Source organism: Podarcis pityusensis (genome assembly GCF_964106645.2).
Source record: "Podarcis pityusensis genome assembly, chromosome: 16".
Taxonomy (NCBI): Eukaryota; Metazoa; Chordata; class Lepidosauria; order Squamata; family Lacertidae; genus Podarcis; species Podarcis pityusensis.
This window is the reverse complement of record NC_138041.1, coordinates 1,335,065-1,353,482: the sequence shown is the minus strand read 5'-3', so window position 1 is coordinate 1,353,482 and position 18,418 is coordinate 1,335,065. Positions and strand designations below refer to the sequence as shown.

At 40.7% G+C, this 18,418-nt stretch overlaps 1 protein-coding gene across 1 annotated transcript; it reads right to left on the bottom strand.

Moving 5' to 3' along the window:
* Nucleotides 1–1,522: 1,522 nt before the first annotated feature.
* LOC308464789 (vomeronasal type-2 receptor 26-like) lies at nucleotides 1,523–13,115 on the bottom strand (the record flags this gene model as incomplete). Its single annotated transcript, XM_080984379.1, has 7 exons — nucleotides 1,523–2,424; nucleotides 3,368–3,494; nucleotides 5,197–5,424; nucleotides 5,962–6,828; nucleotides 7,524–7,815; nucleotides 8,950–9,096; nucleotides 12,667–13,115. 7 exons carry the CDS (start codon nucleotides 13,113–13,115, stop codon nucleotides 1,523–1,525), a joined length of 3,012 nt encoding a protein of 1,003 aa, XP_080840505.1.
* Between the last annotated feature and the right edge of the window lie 5,303 nt (nucleotides 13,116–18,418).

The following is an 18,418-nucleotide window of genomic DNA, read 5'->3' as shown; positions in this document are numbered from 1 at the left end:
AGGGGACTTTTGGTTTACTTTTTCAAGACACAACACTTTCTTAGATACTCCCAACAAAGATGCTTAGTGCATGCATACATTCTTTATTATGGTCCAAAGACCTGAGAAAACAGTTTCTAAAGTGGGCGGCTTTCAACAAATTAAAACACAATATGACATCAAACCTTAAAAACTTCCCCTGAACAGGGCTTCCCTTAACAAACTTTATTGGGGCAATTTGATTCCATTCATATGTTGTCACTGATGTTTTCTAGAAATCATACTCTGTTTCTTACCAACATTAAACATCTGGATGAATGGCAGAATTTAAAACCTCTTATACTACTCCACTCATTTGTGAGGAAGACACAAAACCTATTTCTTCACCATACAGCAAGAGTGAAACTGGTCTATCCCTCAGATATACTGGTCTACAAATGTACAGTCTGAGGTGATACTAATATTGTTTACATTCACATTAAACAATAGAGCCTGGAAACATTTTTGTCACCCACACCCCAAAGCTGGAGTACTACTTGACCATTCCAAAGACTGTGCTACATGAACTTTTACTGAAGTCTTGTTGCACCTTTATAATTAAGTACATCCATCCACCTTCTACACCTGTTTCCTATTTCTCCCATATACATTCTCCACTAACCAGATCAATGGAAAATGCAAGATACAGAGAACATTTCTTTACATATATTGGATTAATCAGTGGATAAATTCATGCCCTTTGATTTCAAGATCTATTTACTGTAGGCAGAAATTTGGCATGCATTCTATGATGTAAAAGTTAGAGAGACAAAATCAGCCTCTAAGTGTGATCCAGCCCTGGAGTTGAGTGATATTTCATTTTAGTGGGCAGACATGTCGCCTCAGCTTTGTCAGTCAAAAACAAATCCCTAGAAAGAGATTGGTTTATTCAGTTGATAATAATCTGGATCTTCTTACATCTCCTTAAACATGCAATCAGCTTAGTGAACAAGAAGAGGACCTAATTTCCCAGTATGAGAAGATAAATACATTTACCTACAGTAACTCAAGATGGGGGGAGGGCATTTAAAATGGACATAATCCATACCCTAATTTTAAATAAAAACCTCCAAACCAAAAGCACCTCTTTGAATATTTCCCATAATCTGACCCATTCAACCACTCAGTGTCTCTCTGTGCTGGGAAGAGATGATCATAATTTGTGTGGCACAGTCAATCTAGTTAATTTTGTTTTTGCCCCTCAGCTTGCTCAAAATTTGAGGCATAGGTTTTATGCTCATATAGGATCAGGAACGGTTGGGAATTAGTTCACAAAGAGGTTTTAGTTTTATACAATAAAATTGGCTGTTGAAATAAATCCTCAAAAACGAAGTCATGCCTCATTATTTATGTGAGTACAGGGCCAACATGAGATGGGGTCAACTGAATTTGGGGAGATAATGCATCAAGCACTCATATGGCAATTCCAATGACATTTCGATTACTGTCATATCGAATGAAATATGTGTAAGAGTCAAATAAAGAGATTAATCTGTATTTTAATTTAGTTTTTCTTCCTTATCATTTGTTCCCTGCTGTTCAGCTCAGGCCTTAGTACAATAATGTAGCATTTGGGGGAAAAGATGCAACCCAGTAATCCAGCACTGGAGGCCAAGATGGAGAAGATCTCCACAGCCACCATGTATTTCCCTTTGGTGCTCAAGTAGGTTGGCACAAAGGACAACCAAACACTGCAAAACACCAACATGCTGAAAGTGATAAATTTAGCTTCATTGAAACTGTCAGGGAGTTTCCTGGAAAAGAAAGCTACTATGAAGCTGGCGGTGGCCAGGGAGCCCATGTAGCCCAAGACAGAGTAAAACATGGAAGCTGAACCCTCGTTACATTCAAGTATGATTTCCCCAATCACTGAATGCGTGTCCTTATCTGGAAACGGTGGAGAAGTACTTAACCAAAGAGCACAAATGGCAGCTTGGATGAAGCAGCAGAAGAAGACAATCGAATTGGTCAGGCCTTTCCCCACCCATTTCCTTATGCGGGATCCCGGTTTGGTGGCCATAAATGCCACAACCACAGTGACCGTCTTTGCCAACACAGTGGAAATGGCCAAAGAGAAAACAAGGCCAAAAGCCATTTGTCGGAGAAGACAGATCACCCTTCCAGGCTGTCCAATGAAAAGCAAGGAGCACAGGAAGCAAAGGAGGAGGGAGATGAGAAGGATGTAGGTGAGGGTCCGGTTGTTGGCTTTGACTATGGGCGTATCCTTGTGCTTCAGGAAAATGCCAAGTACTAAAGTTGTGATGACAGAGAGAGAAACAGCCAACACCACTAAGATGATCCCCAGATTTTCTTTGTGAGAGAGGAAGCTCACAATCCTGGGAACACATTGAGTTTGGTCCTTGTTGGGATATTGGTCCTCTGGACAATTGATGCAAGCGTCTATGTCTGAAAAAGGAAAGAAGTGCTTAAGTATTTCAGAATGTTGACCAGCATCTATCTAAACACAAACAGCTATTTACGTATGCCTTTACACTGGGTAATGCCATTCAAAAGCAGTCAGCCACAAGAAGGTTTGAGGATGTCTATTTTTGTCTTCTTGCCGTTGTTTGACAAAATCCAGGAGAAGTGAATCACATAGAAAGTTTGTATAGAAAGTAGCCAATGGTACAAGTTAAAGCTCACCTTAATTGCTCCCTCCACTTCTGCCTCAGGACCCACCAACAACCCCTAGAAGGTTGCACAGAACAGGATGAGGCCCTGAGGATGCAAAAGGTTTCTCACCCTGGCTTTAGAGTTGGCAGGAACCAGGACAGGACCTTCGCAGTTCCTGGGAAATTGCTGGCAACTGATGGGCACTTTGCTCATTTTTCCATCTCAGACAGGTGTCTAATCATTCATTCGTTCATTCATCTACATTGAGTTATTACATTTATATCCAAGGAACTACAAGTGGCATACTTTGTTCCCTCCACTTTATCCTCACAATGTCCCATGAGTTGTGTAGGCAGCAAAATTGTATTCTGCCTAATGTAGAGCTGCCATACGTCCAGGTTTTCCCTGACACATCTGGGAATTGGGCTGCCAAATGGCGTCCAGGCAGATTGTTGCTGAATAGGCAAAATGTCTGGGAAAACCTGAACATATGGCAAGTAGGGGGTTGTTGTTGTTGTTGTTTTAAAAATCCTATAAAAGCCCAATAACTTTGACCAATTTTTTTAAACAACTCAACAACAAGATGATTGTTTCTGAAAATTCCTTTAGTATTAGACTGCTCTGCATTCACCAGCATTCTCCAAACAAAGGTAATAAATAGCATATATATATATATATATATATATATATATATATATCCCCCATAAATTAGGTCATGTGAATTCCTGCCTCCCACCTTTCTGACTAGAGATCATTCCTTCAGGACATGGAGCACAATCATAGCAGCAAAACTTCTCTCCTTCCTTCTTTTTCCTACTGAAGCCAGGGTTGCAGTTGTCATTGCACACAGAAAGGGGCAGCGCCTGTGCAAAATCATGAAGATGAGCAACAATAGATTAGCCCTTAAAAGTCCTTCACCTCCATGGGATTAGACTCCTGTGAGGGGCAGAGAGACTGAGGATGAACCAGTTGGCTCTGCTCCTCTGTTGCCCATTTGTTACCAATTCCCAACTTCATCTCTTGGTTTGATCAGTCTAAGACTCAGCCTGAAAGCGGATCATAGGAAAGACAATGCGATCTCCAGACCCCCCAAAATATGAAGTTGTAGAAATAAGATAAAGATATATTGAAGATAAAAGCAAGGTCCCTTCGCCCAGCTTGTCTGGATTTTTGGGCTGGGCTGCAATCAGTATGCTGATGACACCCAACTCTATCTGTTGATGGATGGCCACCCTGACTCGGCCCCAAACACACTGACCAGATCGTTTCGAAGCTGTGGCTGGATGGTTAAGTGGAAGCCGGTTGAAGTTAAATCCTTCGAAGACAGAGGTCCTTTGGCTGGGAAGGGATGATATGGGATTGGGGCAGCAACTCCCATCTCTTGCGGGGGTGCAGTTAGTGCCAGCACCGTCCGTTAAGAGTTTGGGTGTAATCTTCGACACCTCCCTTTCCATGGAGGCACAAATTGCAGCTACAACAAAGGCGGCATTTTTTTTATCTCCGCCAAGCTAAGCAGTTGGCTCCTTATCTCTCTCACCCTGACCTAGCCACTGTGATCCATGTGATGGTCACCTCCAGACTGGATTATTGTAACTCGCTCTACGTGGGGCTGCCCTTGAGACTGACCCAGAAACTCCAGCGGGTGCAGAATGCCACAGCGAAACTCCTTATGGGGTCCTCGCTGCGAGATCACATTCACCCGGTCCTATACCAGTTGCACTGGCTCCCGGTGGGGTACAGGATCAGGTTTAAGGTGCTGGTTTTAACCTTTAAAGCCCTATACAGCTTAGGACCCTCATACCTACGGGACCTCCTCTTTTGGTATGTCCCACAGAGGGACTTACGGTCTTCAAATAAAAACATCTTGAAGGTCCCAGGCCACAGAGAGGTTAGGCTGGCCTCAACCAGAGCCAGGGCTTTTTTGGCTGCTGCTCCAATCTGGTGGAACGCTCTGTCACAAGAGACTAGGGCCCTGCGGGACTTGACATCTTTCCCCAGGGCCTGCAAGACAGAGCTTTTCCACCAGGCCTTTGGTGAGGGCACAGCCTGACTCCCTCCTTTTGCAATCTTGACAGAATTTTATCCTAATGGTTGCCATCAATTTGAGTTGAATTAATTTTAATGAAATAATTTTAGAATGTTGTATGGTTTTATTGTTGTTAGCCGCCCGGAGCCCGGCCTCGGCTGGGGAGGGCGGGATATAAATAAATTTTATTATTATTATTATTATTATTATTATTATTATTATTATTATTATGGTCCATCTTTTTTCCTTCCAGAAATCACTACGTGATGTTCTGTGACATTTTAGCAAAATAAAATATTTTACTTTCCAATGCTTTGTAACTGCCTTATGTGAAAACACATTTTCACAAATCAGTTAAATGGCACAGATGGCCAAAAGGACTCCTTGCGTTAATTTAAGGTTTGAGATCAATGTATGAGGACAAGGGTCATAAAGCATAAGATCTACAATAAGGCCCCTCAAGAACTGACGGAATGGTGAGCTGCCCAGAAGGGAACATTCCCCTTTTATAAAGTCAAGAGTTTGAAGCTATAATTCACCTGATTAAAACTTGGATGCCACACAATTTGCTCATCATTGATGCTTAACTCTTTGCCTGCTGGAGCCTGAGGCTCCAGTCGTCCAACTTTCAATCTAGTCAGTGAGCCATTAGGGAAAGTGATCCAATTGGTAACATCAAAATCTTCAACCAGTTCTCCATGTTCATCAAAGTGAACCATATCTCCAGTGCTGCTATTGAATACAAGGCTCTTCAGAAAGGGATGGACCTGGAATATTGAAATATTTACATGCAAGTAATTATATGAATAACTGTGCTTAAAGCAGTATATATGGTGAAGGAGTATTTCCACTTGTCTATTATTATTATTATTATTATTATTATTATTATTATTATTAGCAGCAGCATCAGAGGCTTGGCAACCATATGTCAGGAGTGCTCTGATGGTGTTTCCTGCTTGGCAGGGGGTTGGACTCGATGGCCCTTGTGGTCTCTTCCAACTCTATGATTCTATGATTCTATGATCATCATTAACATGAAATTAATTACATAAAGAACTGTCAATAGAGGGGATACATTGATTGAAAAGGTCTAGCAAACCAGATTGGTAGTTGGGTTTCTATTGTGGGTATCTGGCAAGCTAGCATGACAGTGATTTTGAGTAAATGTGCACGAGGTCAGGCAGGTTAATTTCTGTGGCTCTTGCCACCAGACACGGCTGGAGCTCATTGGGACTGGTGAGGTGAAAAGGCAGGAGATCAGTGGTAGATGGAGGCAAAGCAAAGAAGTTCAGAGTTGTCATTACCTGCCATGGTTGCACATTCAGAAAGGCAAATCTCTCTCCTCTTGCCAATCTGCTATGTTTGGAGCTGGATTTGTATATGGAGTTTAAAGCATGTGCCACAGCATGGACAGCTTTGTAGACATTGTAGCTGTGACCAGTCATCTGTTTTTCATACAAAATCCCAGGAAGGTTCTCCAGTTTCTCTTCCAAAGTGCAGGGTTCTTTCTCCTCAGCCTCCACCTCCTGTCCATGAGATGCTTTCAGGGAGCAGGTGAAAGTCTGTTCCCAGACGTCCTGGATGAAAACATCCTCTTTGTGCCAGAAGGGTCTTATCATCTGAATGAACTTCTGGAACCCTAATGGCTGACTTGAGTGGACTGTGAAGGATAGAGTACCATGGAACATCTGTATTTCCCAGTCTTTCTGAATAGACAGTGATGCAAAATCCCAGTGAGATGTAGCAACCCACACTTTACCCAGTGGTCGCCATCCCAATAATGGTACTACAAACGACAATACTCTCAAAAACAGAAAGGATGGAGGCTCCCCATAAACCACAAATACATTAGCTTTTGTCTCAAAAACAATTGCATAACTTTCCTGGCGCATTATAAACAAGCGTATCATCTCATCTAGATAATTCCATTTTTCTAATCTTAATATCAAATCATAGCAGATGCCATGCTCAAAGAGTAGTGGTAAAATTGTCTGTAGAAACTGGTCCCCTTTGTCATCATCCACAGCACAAACTACAATCCATGTCCATCTGAAATGCTGAAGTAATCGCACAATTCCTACGTGCTGTTTGGCTTCATTTGGGACCATCTGGTATAAAAATGGGAATAGCATGTTTGCATCCTGTATCGCCAAAAAGGATCCATATGTGAGCTAAAATAGAATGCATGAGGTGTTTTCTTTTGTTTCTGATGGATTATGAGAGAATGTAAAACTACAGGTTTAACAGGTACTTCAGAGGTGTAGCTTAGGCAATAAATGGTTCTTTTTTACGAAAACTTTAGGTAAGGAAAAACAGGGTGGAACAATACCCAGTAATCTGCTTCATTATTGAAAAATTTTTATTGTTTCTCCTAATGTTTTAAAAATATGTAGTCCAGCCCTATAGAGCAGCAGAGAACAAGTATTTCCCTTCTTCTATGTAACAGCCATATTTTAGAGTACTATATTAACCTCCTTAGTGCCTTCCTCTATGGACTAAAGTTACACAGTTCTGTCAGCTATTGCTTACATTATGTGTTTTCAGTTGTGTATAAGGTCTAGTAAAACATGGGGGAAAAGAAACCATAAAAACTCAAATCCTTTATGTCCTAGACACATTCATACTATTCCACTTCAATTTACGGATACAATAGTTTTCTGGACAATTGGCTCTCAGCATTGCTTGGTGAATCCCAATCTAACCTGTCCTCCTGAATAAAACTTTGCAGGAACCTTGTCAAGACTGTGTTGAAATAATAATAATAATAAATTTTATTTATGTCCCGCCCTCCCCAGCCGAAGCTGGGCTTAGGGCGGCTAACAACAATCAAGATAGTATTTCGCATACACCCATGCTCCCAATTTACCTGTGGAATCTTGTGGGTTCCTGAAATGGTGGCCATATTGGCAGAGATTTCGGAGATGCATCCTCCAACGAGAGCTATCAGATTGTTCCACTTGTGACACTTGAAGTTGGGGACAAATCTATGCTGTGTGGAAAGCAGGTTGAGCGTGGCCTTGTAGGTCATCCTTGCAGTGTAGTAGCTATTGAGGACGTGGAACCCTAGAGAGATGTTGGATAAGACTTTGGGATTCTCATTGATTTCTTTGACAGCAAATGCTAAGGCCAGGATGTGCTGGTAGTTCTTTGGCACGGAGCTGTAATAAAATTACAACACAATGGACTGAAATGAGGAAAAAGAAGAAGAGGAAGAAGAAATGCTCCCTGCAATTAAGGGAGTTACTCTTTGTACCAATAAAAACTAGTAGTTGAAAGTCAATAGGTGTGGCCTTGCCAGCACAGTGCCCATAGGTGCAAGAAAGCCATGGTGAACATCACCTGAGGCCACAGAACCTCTGATCCCTTCCCTTCCCTTGCTGGCTGCTTACTTCATCATGAGATGTTGTGAGATGTATGCCTCCCAGAAGGACATATAACTAAATAATGAAATGGGAAGAGCAAAGCTCTTTGCTCTGAATACTTTTCCAGGCTCTGAACTTCACCTGAGCAGTGGAACAGAAAATGGAGCACTATGAGGGCAGCAGTGGAGGAATCTGAGGGGAAAGCGAGGGGAGGAAGTGAGGAGAGACAGAAATGAGCAGGAATTGTTTTCCACAGAGAAAGAGTCAGAAGATCCAGATGTAAATGCATTCACATTCCTCAAGGTTGAGAAGTAATGAGGTGTGGACAGAAGAGAAATAGTGGGGCAGTGACAAGGCATGATCCACCATGTGAAAATGCTGTAGCAGGCTTACTAAATAATAAAAGGAAGCACAGAACTGTTTATTTTAGTGGGGCTTGCAAAGGAAAACTTAGTAGCAGTACAAACAGTTAATAAGCGAAATGAATACAGTAAAACCACAATCCGTATACAGCTTTACATGCCTGGCCAAAAAAAAAGAAGAAAAGAAACCTGAATCTAAAGGGGATGAGTGTCTGGGAAAAAAGACTTTGGGAATCCCATCTGCCATTGAACCTGATTTATTTTGACTATACACAACATTGGCTTTTGGCGTGATTCCAGGATTGTGACCCTTGTGTAAATTGGAGGTTTACTGTCTCTCTCTCTAGCCATATCCACCCTTGCCCCTCATCTTGTCATGCTGAGTTTGAGTACTTCATACCTCTTCCATGAAACTAAGGAATGCTTCACCCCACCATTACAATGTTACTGGGTTTCCATGAAAATGTACATCAAAATATAAATCACAATATTGCTTAATGATGCATTTTCGGTCATTTCGGTCTGATTATATTATACACAGAAAGAAGGGGAATAAATAATGCCTTACACAGGTTCATCAATCAGTATCTGTGAAGGCTGTTCCCTGAAAGACTGGATATTAGAGAAGTATATGACTTGGGAAACCATCTCTCCAATTACAAGGTCTCCTGGCTGGTAAAATTCGTGAGCAATAGGAAGAGGATCATCATAAATGCTGCAGTTAATAGAATGTGCTTTACATATAGTGTGAAACAGAGGTAACAGCAGAAACAGCACCAGCAGGATCCTGCTGAGAAATCTTCCCCTCCCAATGTAGATTCCCATGTTTCCGCTACAGCCTTATATGCGGATCTTATCAGTTTGGCTAAAGTATCCTTTGAATAGTGGGCTATTAGATAATCTATGCACTAGCGCTTTGGTCTTTAAGTAAGCCAATATATTTTCTTTTTCGTTACATATTACCCCCATGGATGACTGAAGGTTGCAGGAATACAAATAATAACAAGTTAGTTATTACTTCTTTTTTAAAATAACCAACTGCAGCTGTTTAGTTATAAACTTCACTTTCCCATGGTTTGCAAAGAAAACAACTATACCCATGACTGTTACGCAAGAGAACATAAGATACATTGTGGTGAGGCAGCGTTTCAGTTAAACAAAGTGCTAAACCATGTGCTAAACCATGCCTAGTCAAGGAAGTTCACAGTTCACAAAAAGAATGTTCCTTGAATTGATGACTGGATGGAAGCATATCCAAACATGGAAAAGAAGAATGATGATACAAAACACTGGCAGAGCCCTGGCTGTGCCTAGATATAGCCGTGAACAATAGGAAGCTGTTACGCCTTTTTAAAGATGTTGTTGTTTTAATCCAAACAGAATGTGTATATCTACTATGTAAGAGGATGGAAGCCAGCAATTTTGACAATGATGGAGATGATTCCTCAGAGTGTTCTTCGTATTTGCAGTTGCATCATGCCTGACCAAATTGCTAAAGCCTCTCCCCCCTGAATTGTACAACTATTATTGTCTTCCTTGAGGGATAATAAGTAGGCAGCACTGCTTAGTCCTGAGCAAGAGTTGAGTTTACTCAGAGATCATTCTCAGTTGGCAGAAAATGAAGGTCTGGGTTTGAGCGTAGAGTCAAATCTGAGTGTACGTGAGATTCAGTCCCGTCCCATCCTGTCCCCCACCCTGAAGATGGGTTCATCTCCTTCATCACTTGACTTCCCAGTATTGTTTGCCCCAATATTGCTATCAATAACAAATTGATATTAGGGTTGACATATTTCAAAATATATGTGAAGGGACTTGACAGGAAGTCAAAACTGAAGAAAAGATTTTGTAAGATAAAAGGGGAAAATATATTTACTTTCATTACTATCATTATTATCATTTATTTTCCCTGTGGGTGTACATATGTGTCTTTTGTATGGAATGTTAGGGAGGAAATAAGATATTGGATAACAAATAACAAACTAAATATTGATGTATATAATTTTTATTACTCAATTATATTTTGTGGTAGTATGGTTTTAATGTGTTTTCTTTTGTAACATAGAATCATTCAATAAAATTTATTTTTTTTAAAAAAAATTAGCCCACATATCACAGCTGGTCCATGATTGCGGGGGGGGGGGGGGAGAGATACTGCCAAAGCTGGGTTAAGAAACAGGTACGTAACTTAGGGGTGCTCCCGGATCCATTACTGTCCATTACCTGAGGCCCAGGGGTCCTTGGTGGTGCAGAATGCACTCTGTCATCTTGTGCTGGTAACTCAGCTATGCCCCTCTCTGGACAGGGAGAGCCTGACCTCTGTGGTCTGTGCTCTGGTAACCTCCAAATTGGATAATTGCAATGTGTTATAGGTGGGGCTGCCTCTAAAAGGAGTTCAGAAACTTCAGCTGCTGCAAAATTCAGTGACCAGGTTGCTCACCAGAACAAGATGGTTTGAGCATATTACACCGATCCTGGCCTGACTGCGCTGGCTGCCGATTAGTTTCCAGGCCCAGTTCAACGTGCTGGATTTTACCTACAGTGCCTTAATGCATTAGGACCCCAAAACCTGAAGGTGGCCCTTGTGATCTGAGGCCCTTCTCCACATCTCCTGTCCCCAAGAGTTCAGAATAACAAGACAAGAATGGGCCTTTGCTGTGGTGGCTCCCCTACTGCGAAATACTCTTCCCAGAGAGGCTCTCCTGGCACCATCATTACATGTCTTTATTTTGTTTAACATTTGTTTACTGAAGGCAGAAATTTTGCATGCATTCTATGATGTAAGAGTTAGAGAAACAAATTCAGCCTCTGAGTGTGATCCAGCCCTGGAGTTGAGTGATATTTCATTTTAGTGGGCAGACATGTTTGCTCAGCTTTGTCAGTCAAAAACAAATCCCTAGAAAGAGATTGGTTTATTCAGGTGAAACCTTGTGATAATCTGGATTGCCTTACATCTCCGTTAACTTGCATTCATCGTAGTGAACAAGAACAGGGCCTAATTTCCCAGTATGAGAACATAAATACATTTACCTACAGTAACTGAAGATGGGGAGAGGGCATTTAAAACAGACAGAATCCTTACCCTCATTTTTAAAAATAAAAAAGCAAAAGCACCTCTTTGAATATTTCCCATAATCTGACCCATTCAACCACTCAATGTCTCAAAACCTCTGAGCTGGGAAGAGATTATCATAATTTGTGGGGCACAGTCAATCTAGTTAATTTTGTTTTTGCCCCTCAGCTTCCTCAAAATTGGAGGCATAGGGTGGCGCTGTGGTCCAAACCACAGAGCCTAGGTCTTGCTGATCAGAAGCTCGGTGGTTCGAATTTCCGCGACGGGGTGAGCTCCCGTTGTTCGGTCCCAACTCCTGCCAACCTAGCAGTTCGAAAGTACGTTAAAATGCAAGTAGAAAGAAAGGTACCACTCCAGCAGGAAGGGTTCTGTGCGCTGCTCTGGTTTTCTAAGAGCGGTTTAGTCATGCTGGCCACATGACCTGGAAGCTGTACGCCGGCTCCCTCGGCCAGTAAAGCGAGATGAGCACTGCAACCCCAGAGTCGTCCACGACTGGACCTAATGATCAGGGGTCCCTTTACCTTTTCCTATGATGCTCCTATAGGATCAGGCACTGTTGAGAATCAGTTCACATAACAAATGTTTTAGTTTTATACAATAAAATGGTTTGTTGAAATAAATCTTCAAAAAGAAGTCATGCCTCATTCTTTATGTGAGTACAAGCCCAATATGAGATGGGATCAACTGAACTTGGGGAGGGAATGCATCAAACACTCATACCACAATTCCGATGACATTTCTATTACCGTCATATCCGAAGAAATATGTGTAAGAATCAAATAAAGAGATTAATGTGTTTTTTTAATTTATTTTTTCTTCCTTATCATTTGGTCTCTGCTATTCAGCTCAGGCCTTAGCACAATAATGTAGCATTTGGGGGTAAAGATGCAACCCAGTAGTCCAGCACTGGAGGCCAAGATGGAGAAGATCTCCACAGCCACCATGTATTTCCCTTTGGTGCTCAAGTAGGTTGGCACAAAGGACAACCAAACACTGCAAAACACCAACATGCTGAAAGTGATAAATTTGGCTTCATTGAAACTGTCAGGGAGTTTCCTGGAAAAGAAAGCTACTATGAAGCTGGCGGTGGCCAGGGAGCCCATGTAGCCCAAGACAGAGTAAAACATGGAAGCTGAACCCTCGTTACATTCAAGTATGATTTCCCCAATCACTGAATGCGTGTCCTTATCTGGAAACGGTGGAGAAGTACTTAACCAAAGAGCACAAATGGCAGCTTGGATGAAGCAGCAGAAGAAGACAATCGAATTGGTCAGGCCTTTCCCCACCCATTTCCTTATGCTGGTTCCTGGTTTGGTGGCCATAAATGCCACAACCACAGTGACCGTCTTTGCCAGCACAGTGGAAATGGCCAAAGAGAAGACAAGGCCAAAAGCCATTTGTCGGAGAAGACAGATCACCCTTCCAGGCCGTCCAATGAAAAGCAAGGAGCACAGGAAGCAAAGGAGGAGGGAGATGAGAAGGATGTAGGTGAGGGTCCGGTTGTTGGCTTTGACTATGGGAGTATCCTTGTGCTTCAGGAAAATGCCAAGTACTAAAGTGGTGATGACAGAGAGAAAAAGAGCCAACACCACTAAGATGATCCCCAGATTTTCTTTGTAGGAGAGGAAGCTCACAATCCTGGGAACACAATGAGTTTGATCCATGTTGGGATACTGGTCCTCTGGACAATTGATGCAAGCATCTATGTCTGAAAAAGGAAAGTGCTTAAGTATTTCAGAATGCTGACCAGCATCTATCTAAACACAAACAGCTATTTAAGCATTCCTTTACACTGGGTAACGCCATTCAAAAGCAATCAGCCACAAGAAGGTTTGAGGATATCTATTTTTGTGTTCTTGCAGTTCATTGATAAAATCCAGGAGAAGTGAATCTCATAGAAAGATTGTATAGAAAGTAGCCCACGGTACAAGTTAAAACTCACTTTAGTTGCTCCCTCCACTTTTGCCTCAGGACCCACCAACTATTCCTAGAAGGTTGCACAGAACAGGATGAGGCCCTGAGGATGCAAAAGGTTTCTCACCCTGGCTTTAGAGTTGGCTGGAACCAGGAGAGGACCTCCTCATTGCTTGGGAAATTGTTGGCAACCGAGGGGCACTTTGCTCATTTTTCCATCTCAAACAGGTGTCTTATCATTCATTCATTCATCCATCCATCTACATTGAGTTATTACATTTATATCCAAGGAACTACAAGTGGCATACTTCGTTCCCTCCACTTTATCCTCATAATATCCCATGAGTTATGTAGGCGGCAAAATTGTGTTCGGTCTGATGTAGGGCTGCCATACGTCCGGGTTTTCCCTGACACATCTGGGAATTGGGCTGTCAAATGGCGTCCAGGCAGATTGTTGCTGAATCAACAAAATGTCTGGGAAAACCTGAACGTATGGCAAGTAGGAGAGTTGTAGTTGTTGTTTTAAAAATCCTATAAAAGCCCAATAACTTTGACCCAAGAATATTTTTTAAAATAATGAGAACTCAACAACAAGAAAATTGTTTCTTAAAATCCCTTCAGTTTTCAACTCCTCTGCATTCACCAGCATTCTCCAAACAAAGGTAATAAATAGCCTATTTATGTGTATATTAAATCCCATAAATTAGGTCATGGGAATTCCTGCCTCCCACCTTTCTGACTAGAGATCATTCCTTCAGCACACGGAGCACAATCATAGCAGCAAAACTTCTCTCCTTCCTTCTTTTTTCTACTGAAGCCAGGGTTGCAGTTGTCATTGCACACAGAAAGGGGCAGCGCCTGTGCAAAGTCATATACATGAGGAACAATAGATTAGCCCTTTTAAAATAATCATGATTATTTTAAAATACAGAAGGGCACCAGACAAGGGTGCCCACTTTCACCATTATTATTCATTTTGGTTTTGGAAATACTAAATCAAGAAATCAGATTGGATCAAAAAATAAATGGAATATCCCTAGGGGAGAAAATATACAAAATAAGGGCATTTGCAGATGATTTAGTCTTAATGGTGGAAAATCCGAAGGAAAGCATAGCAAAGGCTCTAGGAAAAAATGGAAAACTTTGGAAGGGTCTCAGGTTTCGCTTTGAATAAAGAAAAAGTGAAACTAATGGTAAAAAACATGGGAGATCAAGAGAAAAAGGAACTGGTAGAAAAATTTGGATTACAAATTGTAAAAAAAAGTGTAATATTTAGGAATCCAAATAACAATGAAAAATATAAATTTGTTTGAAGATAATTATAAAAAAAAATTGGGAAGAAACAAAAAGAGAAATGGAAATTTGGACAAGATTGAATTTAACACTCTGGCGTAGAATTTCGGCTATTAAAATGAATATCTTACCAAAACCCCTGTTCCTTTTTCAAATGATTCCCATAATAGGTAAAGATGATTGTTTTAAAAAATGGAAAATGGACCTAACAAAGTTTATATGGCAAGGCAAAAAGCCACGGATCAAACACAAATTATTAACCGACATAAAAGAGCGGGGCGGCTTTGGACTCCCAGACCTGAGAGCGGCATGCTTGGACTCCCAGACGATGCGGCATGCTTTACTTGGATCAGAGATTGGATTAAGTTAGATAATAGTGACATTTTAGACTTGGGGGGATGGAACAACAGATACGGCTGGCATGCCTATCTCATTTACAACAAAGTAGCCGTACATAAAGAATTTTTATGTCATGTTATTAGAAATGCATTATACAAGGTCTGGGTGAGACATAGAAGGTTGTTAGAACCGAAAACCCCATGGTGGGTCTCACCGTTAGAAGTAATATCGGTTAAAAAGAAAAATATGATAGGAAGTATGGCAACATACCAGCAGCTCCTAAAGTAGGAACAGGGCCAATTAAAACTAAGACCATATGAAGAGGTGACCCAATACTGTACCACATGGTTACAATATCACCAAATTGCCCAAATATTTAATCAGGATAAAGCAATAGAATTTGAAAAGGAAGAATCAAAATTACAAAAAGTATTATTACAAAACTCAAAAAAGAATATATCCAAAATGTATAATTTATTATTAGAATGAGAATTAAAGGATGAAGTAAAAGAAGTAAAAGAAGTTATGACTAAATGGGCATGTCATATAGGATATGTAATTCGGCTGGACCAATGGGAGAAATTATGGAAATATGATATTAAATTCACGGCATGTTACACAATCAGAGAAAATTTCATGAAAATTGTGTATCAATGGTACCTAACTCCGGTAAAATTGGCTAAAATTTACAAATTAAAATCAAACACCTGCTGGAGATGCAAAAAAGAAATAGGAACAATGTTTCACATGTGGTGGGAATGCCGACCTATTAAACAATTCTGGAATGAAATTTATGAAGAACTCAAAAAGATGTTTAAAATATCTTTCAGTAAAAAACCAGAGGCATTCCTTCTAGGTTGAATTACAAACGATATTCCTGACAATCAAAGGAAAGTATTCCTTTATGCAACAACAGCTGCCAGGATGCTTATAGCAAAAAACTGGAAAGGGAGAAAAATTCCATCAATGAAAGAATGGCAAATTAAATTTTGTGAATATCTGGCAAAACTCACAGCATTCATAAGGGGACAATCGGACCAGAAATTATTAAAAGAATGGGGATGTGCTAAAGAGTATATGAAAAAACATTGCTCTGGAGTAAGCATATCGGTATGTAATGAATGATGCTTTACAGGGTTAAAGAAAAAGAAAAATGGTGTAAAAAAAAAGTACAAAGATGGAAGTAATCTACATTAGACACAACAATACAGTTAGAGTAAATTTTTTGAGGTCTTAGAACAAAGGAAGGAAGTCAATATGTGTATATCTATGTAATGAGATATGGTGTTTTTTTCTGTAGATGTATGCTTTTTCGTTTTTGTTTTGTTTTGTTTTGTTTCTTTTGCTTTTTTCTTTCTCTTTTTTGTATGCTTTGTTCTTTTTTGTTTGTATAGTATTATTTTGGACTCAATGTCTGTAATTTTTGTTATGATTTTGCATTGAAAATAAAAAACAACAACAGATTAGCCCTTTTAAGTCCTTCACCTCTATGTGATTAGACTCCTGTGAGGGGCAGAGAGACTGAGGATGAACTAGTTGGCTCAGCTCCTCTGTCACCCATTTGTTAGTGATTCCCAACTCCATCTCTTGGTTCGATCAGTCTAAGACTCAGCCTGAAAGCGGATCATCAGAAAGACAATGCCATCTCCGGATCCCCCAAAATATGAAGTTGTAGAAATAAGATAAAGATATCTTGAAGATAAGAGCAAGATCCATTCTTTTCCCTTCCAGGAATCACTACATGATATTCTGTGACATTTCAGCAAAATAAAATATTTTATTTTCCAACACTTTGTAAGTGTCTTATGTGACAACATTTTTCCACAAAGAAATTAAATGGCACAGATGGCCAAAAGGACTCCTTGCTTTAATTTAAGGTTTGAGATCGATTTATGAGGACAAGGATAATAAAGCATAAGATCTACAATAGGGCACCTTAAGAACTGACGGAATGGTGAACTCTTCAGAAGGGAACATTTCCCTTTTATAAAGTCGAGTGTGAAGTTATAATTTACCTGATTAAAACTTGGATGCCACACAATTTGTTCATCATTAATGCTTAACTCTTTGCCTGGAGGAGCCTGAGGCTCCAGTTGTCCAACTTTCGATCTAGTCAGTGAGCCATTGGGGAAAGTGATCCAGTTGGTAACATCAAAACCTTCAACCAGTTCTCCATGTTCATCAAAGTGCACCATATCTCCAGTGCTGCTGTTGAATACAAGGCTCTTCAGAAAGGGATGGACCTGGAATATTGAAATATTTACATGGAATTAATGATATGAATAACCGTTCTTAACGCAGTATATATGGTGATGAAGTATTTCTACTTGTCTTTTATTATCATTAATATGAAATTAATTACATAAAGAACGGTCTATAGAGGGGATACATTGATTGAAAATGTCTAGCAAACCAGATCAGTAGTTGGGATCCTATTGCAGATATTTGGCAAGCTAGCATGAAAGTGATGTTGACTCTGAGTAAATGTGCACCAGGTCAGGCAGGCTAAGTTCTGTGGCTCTTGCCACCAGACACGGCTGGAGCTCATTGGGACTGGTGAGGTGAAAAGCCAGGAGATCAGTGGTAGATGGAGGCAAAGCAAAGAAGTTCAGAGTTGTCATTACCTGCCATGGTTGCACATTCAGAAAGGCAAATCTCTCTCCTCTTGCCAATCTGCTATGTTTGGAGCTGGATTTGTATATGGAGATCAAAGCATGTGCCACAGCATGGACAGCTTTGTAGACATTGTAGCTGTGACCAGTCATGTGTTTTTCATACAAAATCCCAGGAAGGTTCTCCAGTTTCTCTTCCAAAGTGCAGGGTTCTTTCTCCTCAGCCTCCACCTCCTGTCCATGAGATGCTTTCAGGGAGCAGGTGAAAGTCTGTTCCCAGACGTCCTGGATGAAAACATCCTCTTTGTGCCAGAAGGGTCTTATCATCTGAATGAACTTCTGGAACCCTAATGGCTGACTTGAGTGGACTGTGAAGGATAGAGTACCATGGAACATCTGTATTTCCCAGTCTTTCTGAATAGACAGTGATGCAAAATCCCAGTGAGATGTAGCAACCCACACTTTACCCAGAGGTGGCCATCCCATTACAGGTACTATAAATGACAAGACTCTCAAAAACAGAAAGGATGGAGGTTCCCCATAAACCACAAATACATTAGCTTTTGTCTCAAATGCAATTGCATAACTTTCCCAGTGCTGGTAAGCCAAGCGTATCATCTCATCCAGATAGTTCCATTTTTCCAATCTTACTATGAAATCATAGCAGATGCCATGCTCAAAGAATAGCGGTAAAATTGTCTGGAGAAACTGGTCCCCTTTGTCATTATCCACAGCACAAACTACAATCCATGTCCATTTGAAATGTTGAAGTAATCGCACAATTCCTGTGTGCTGTTTGGCTTCATTTG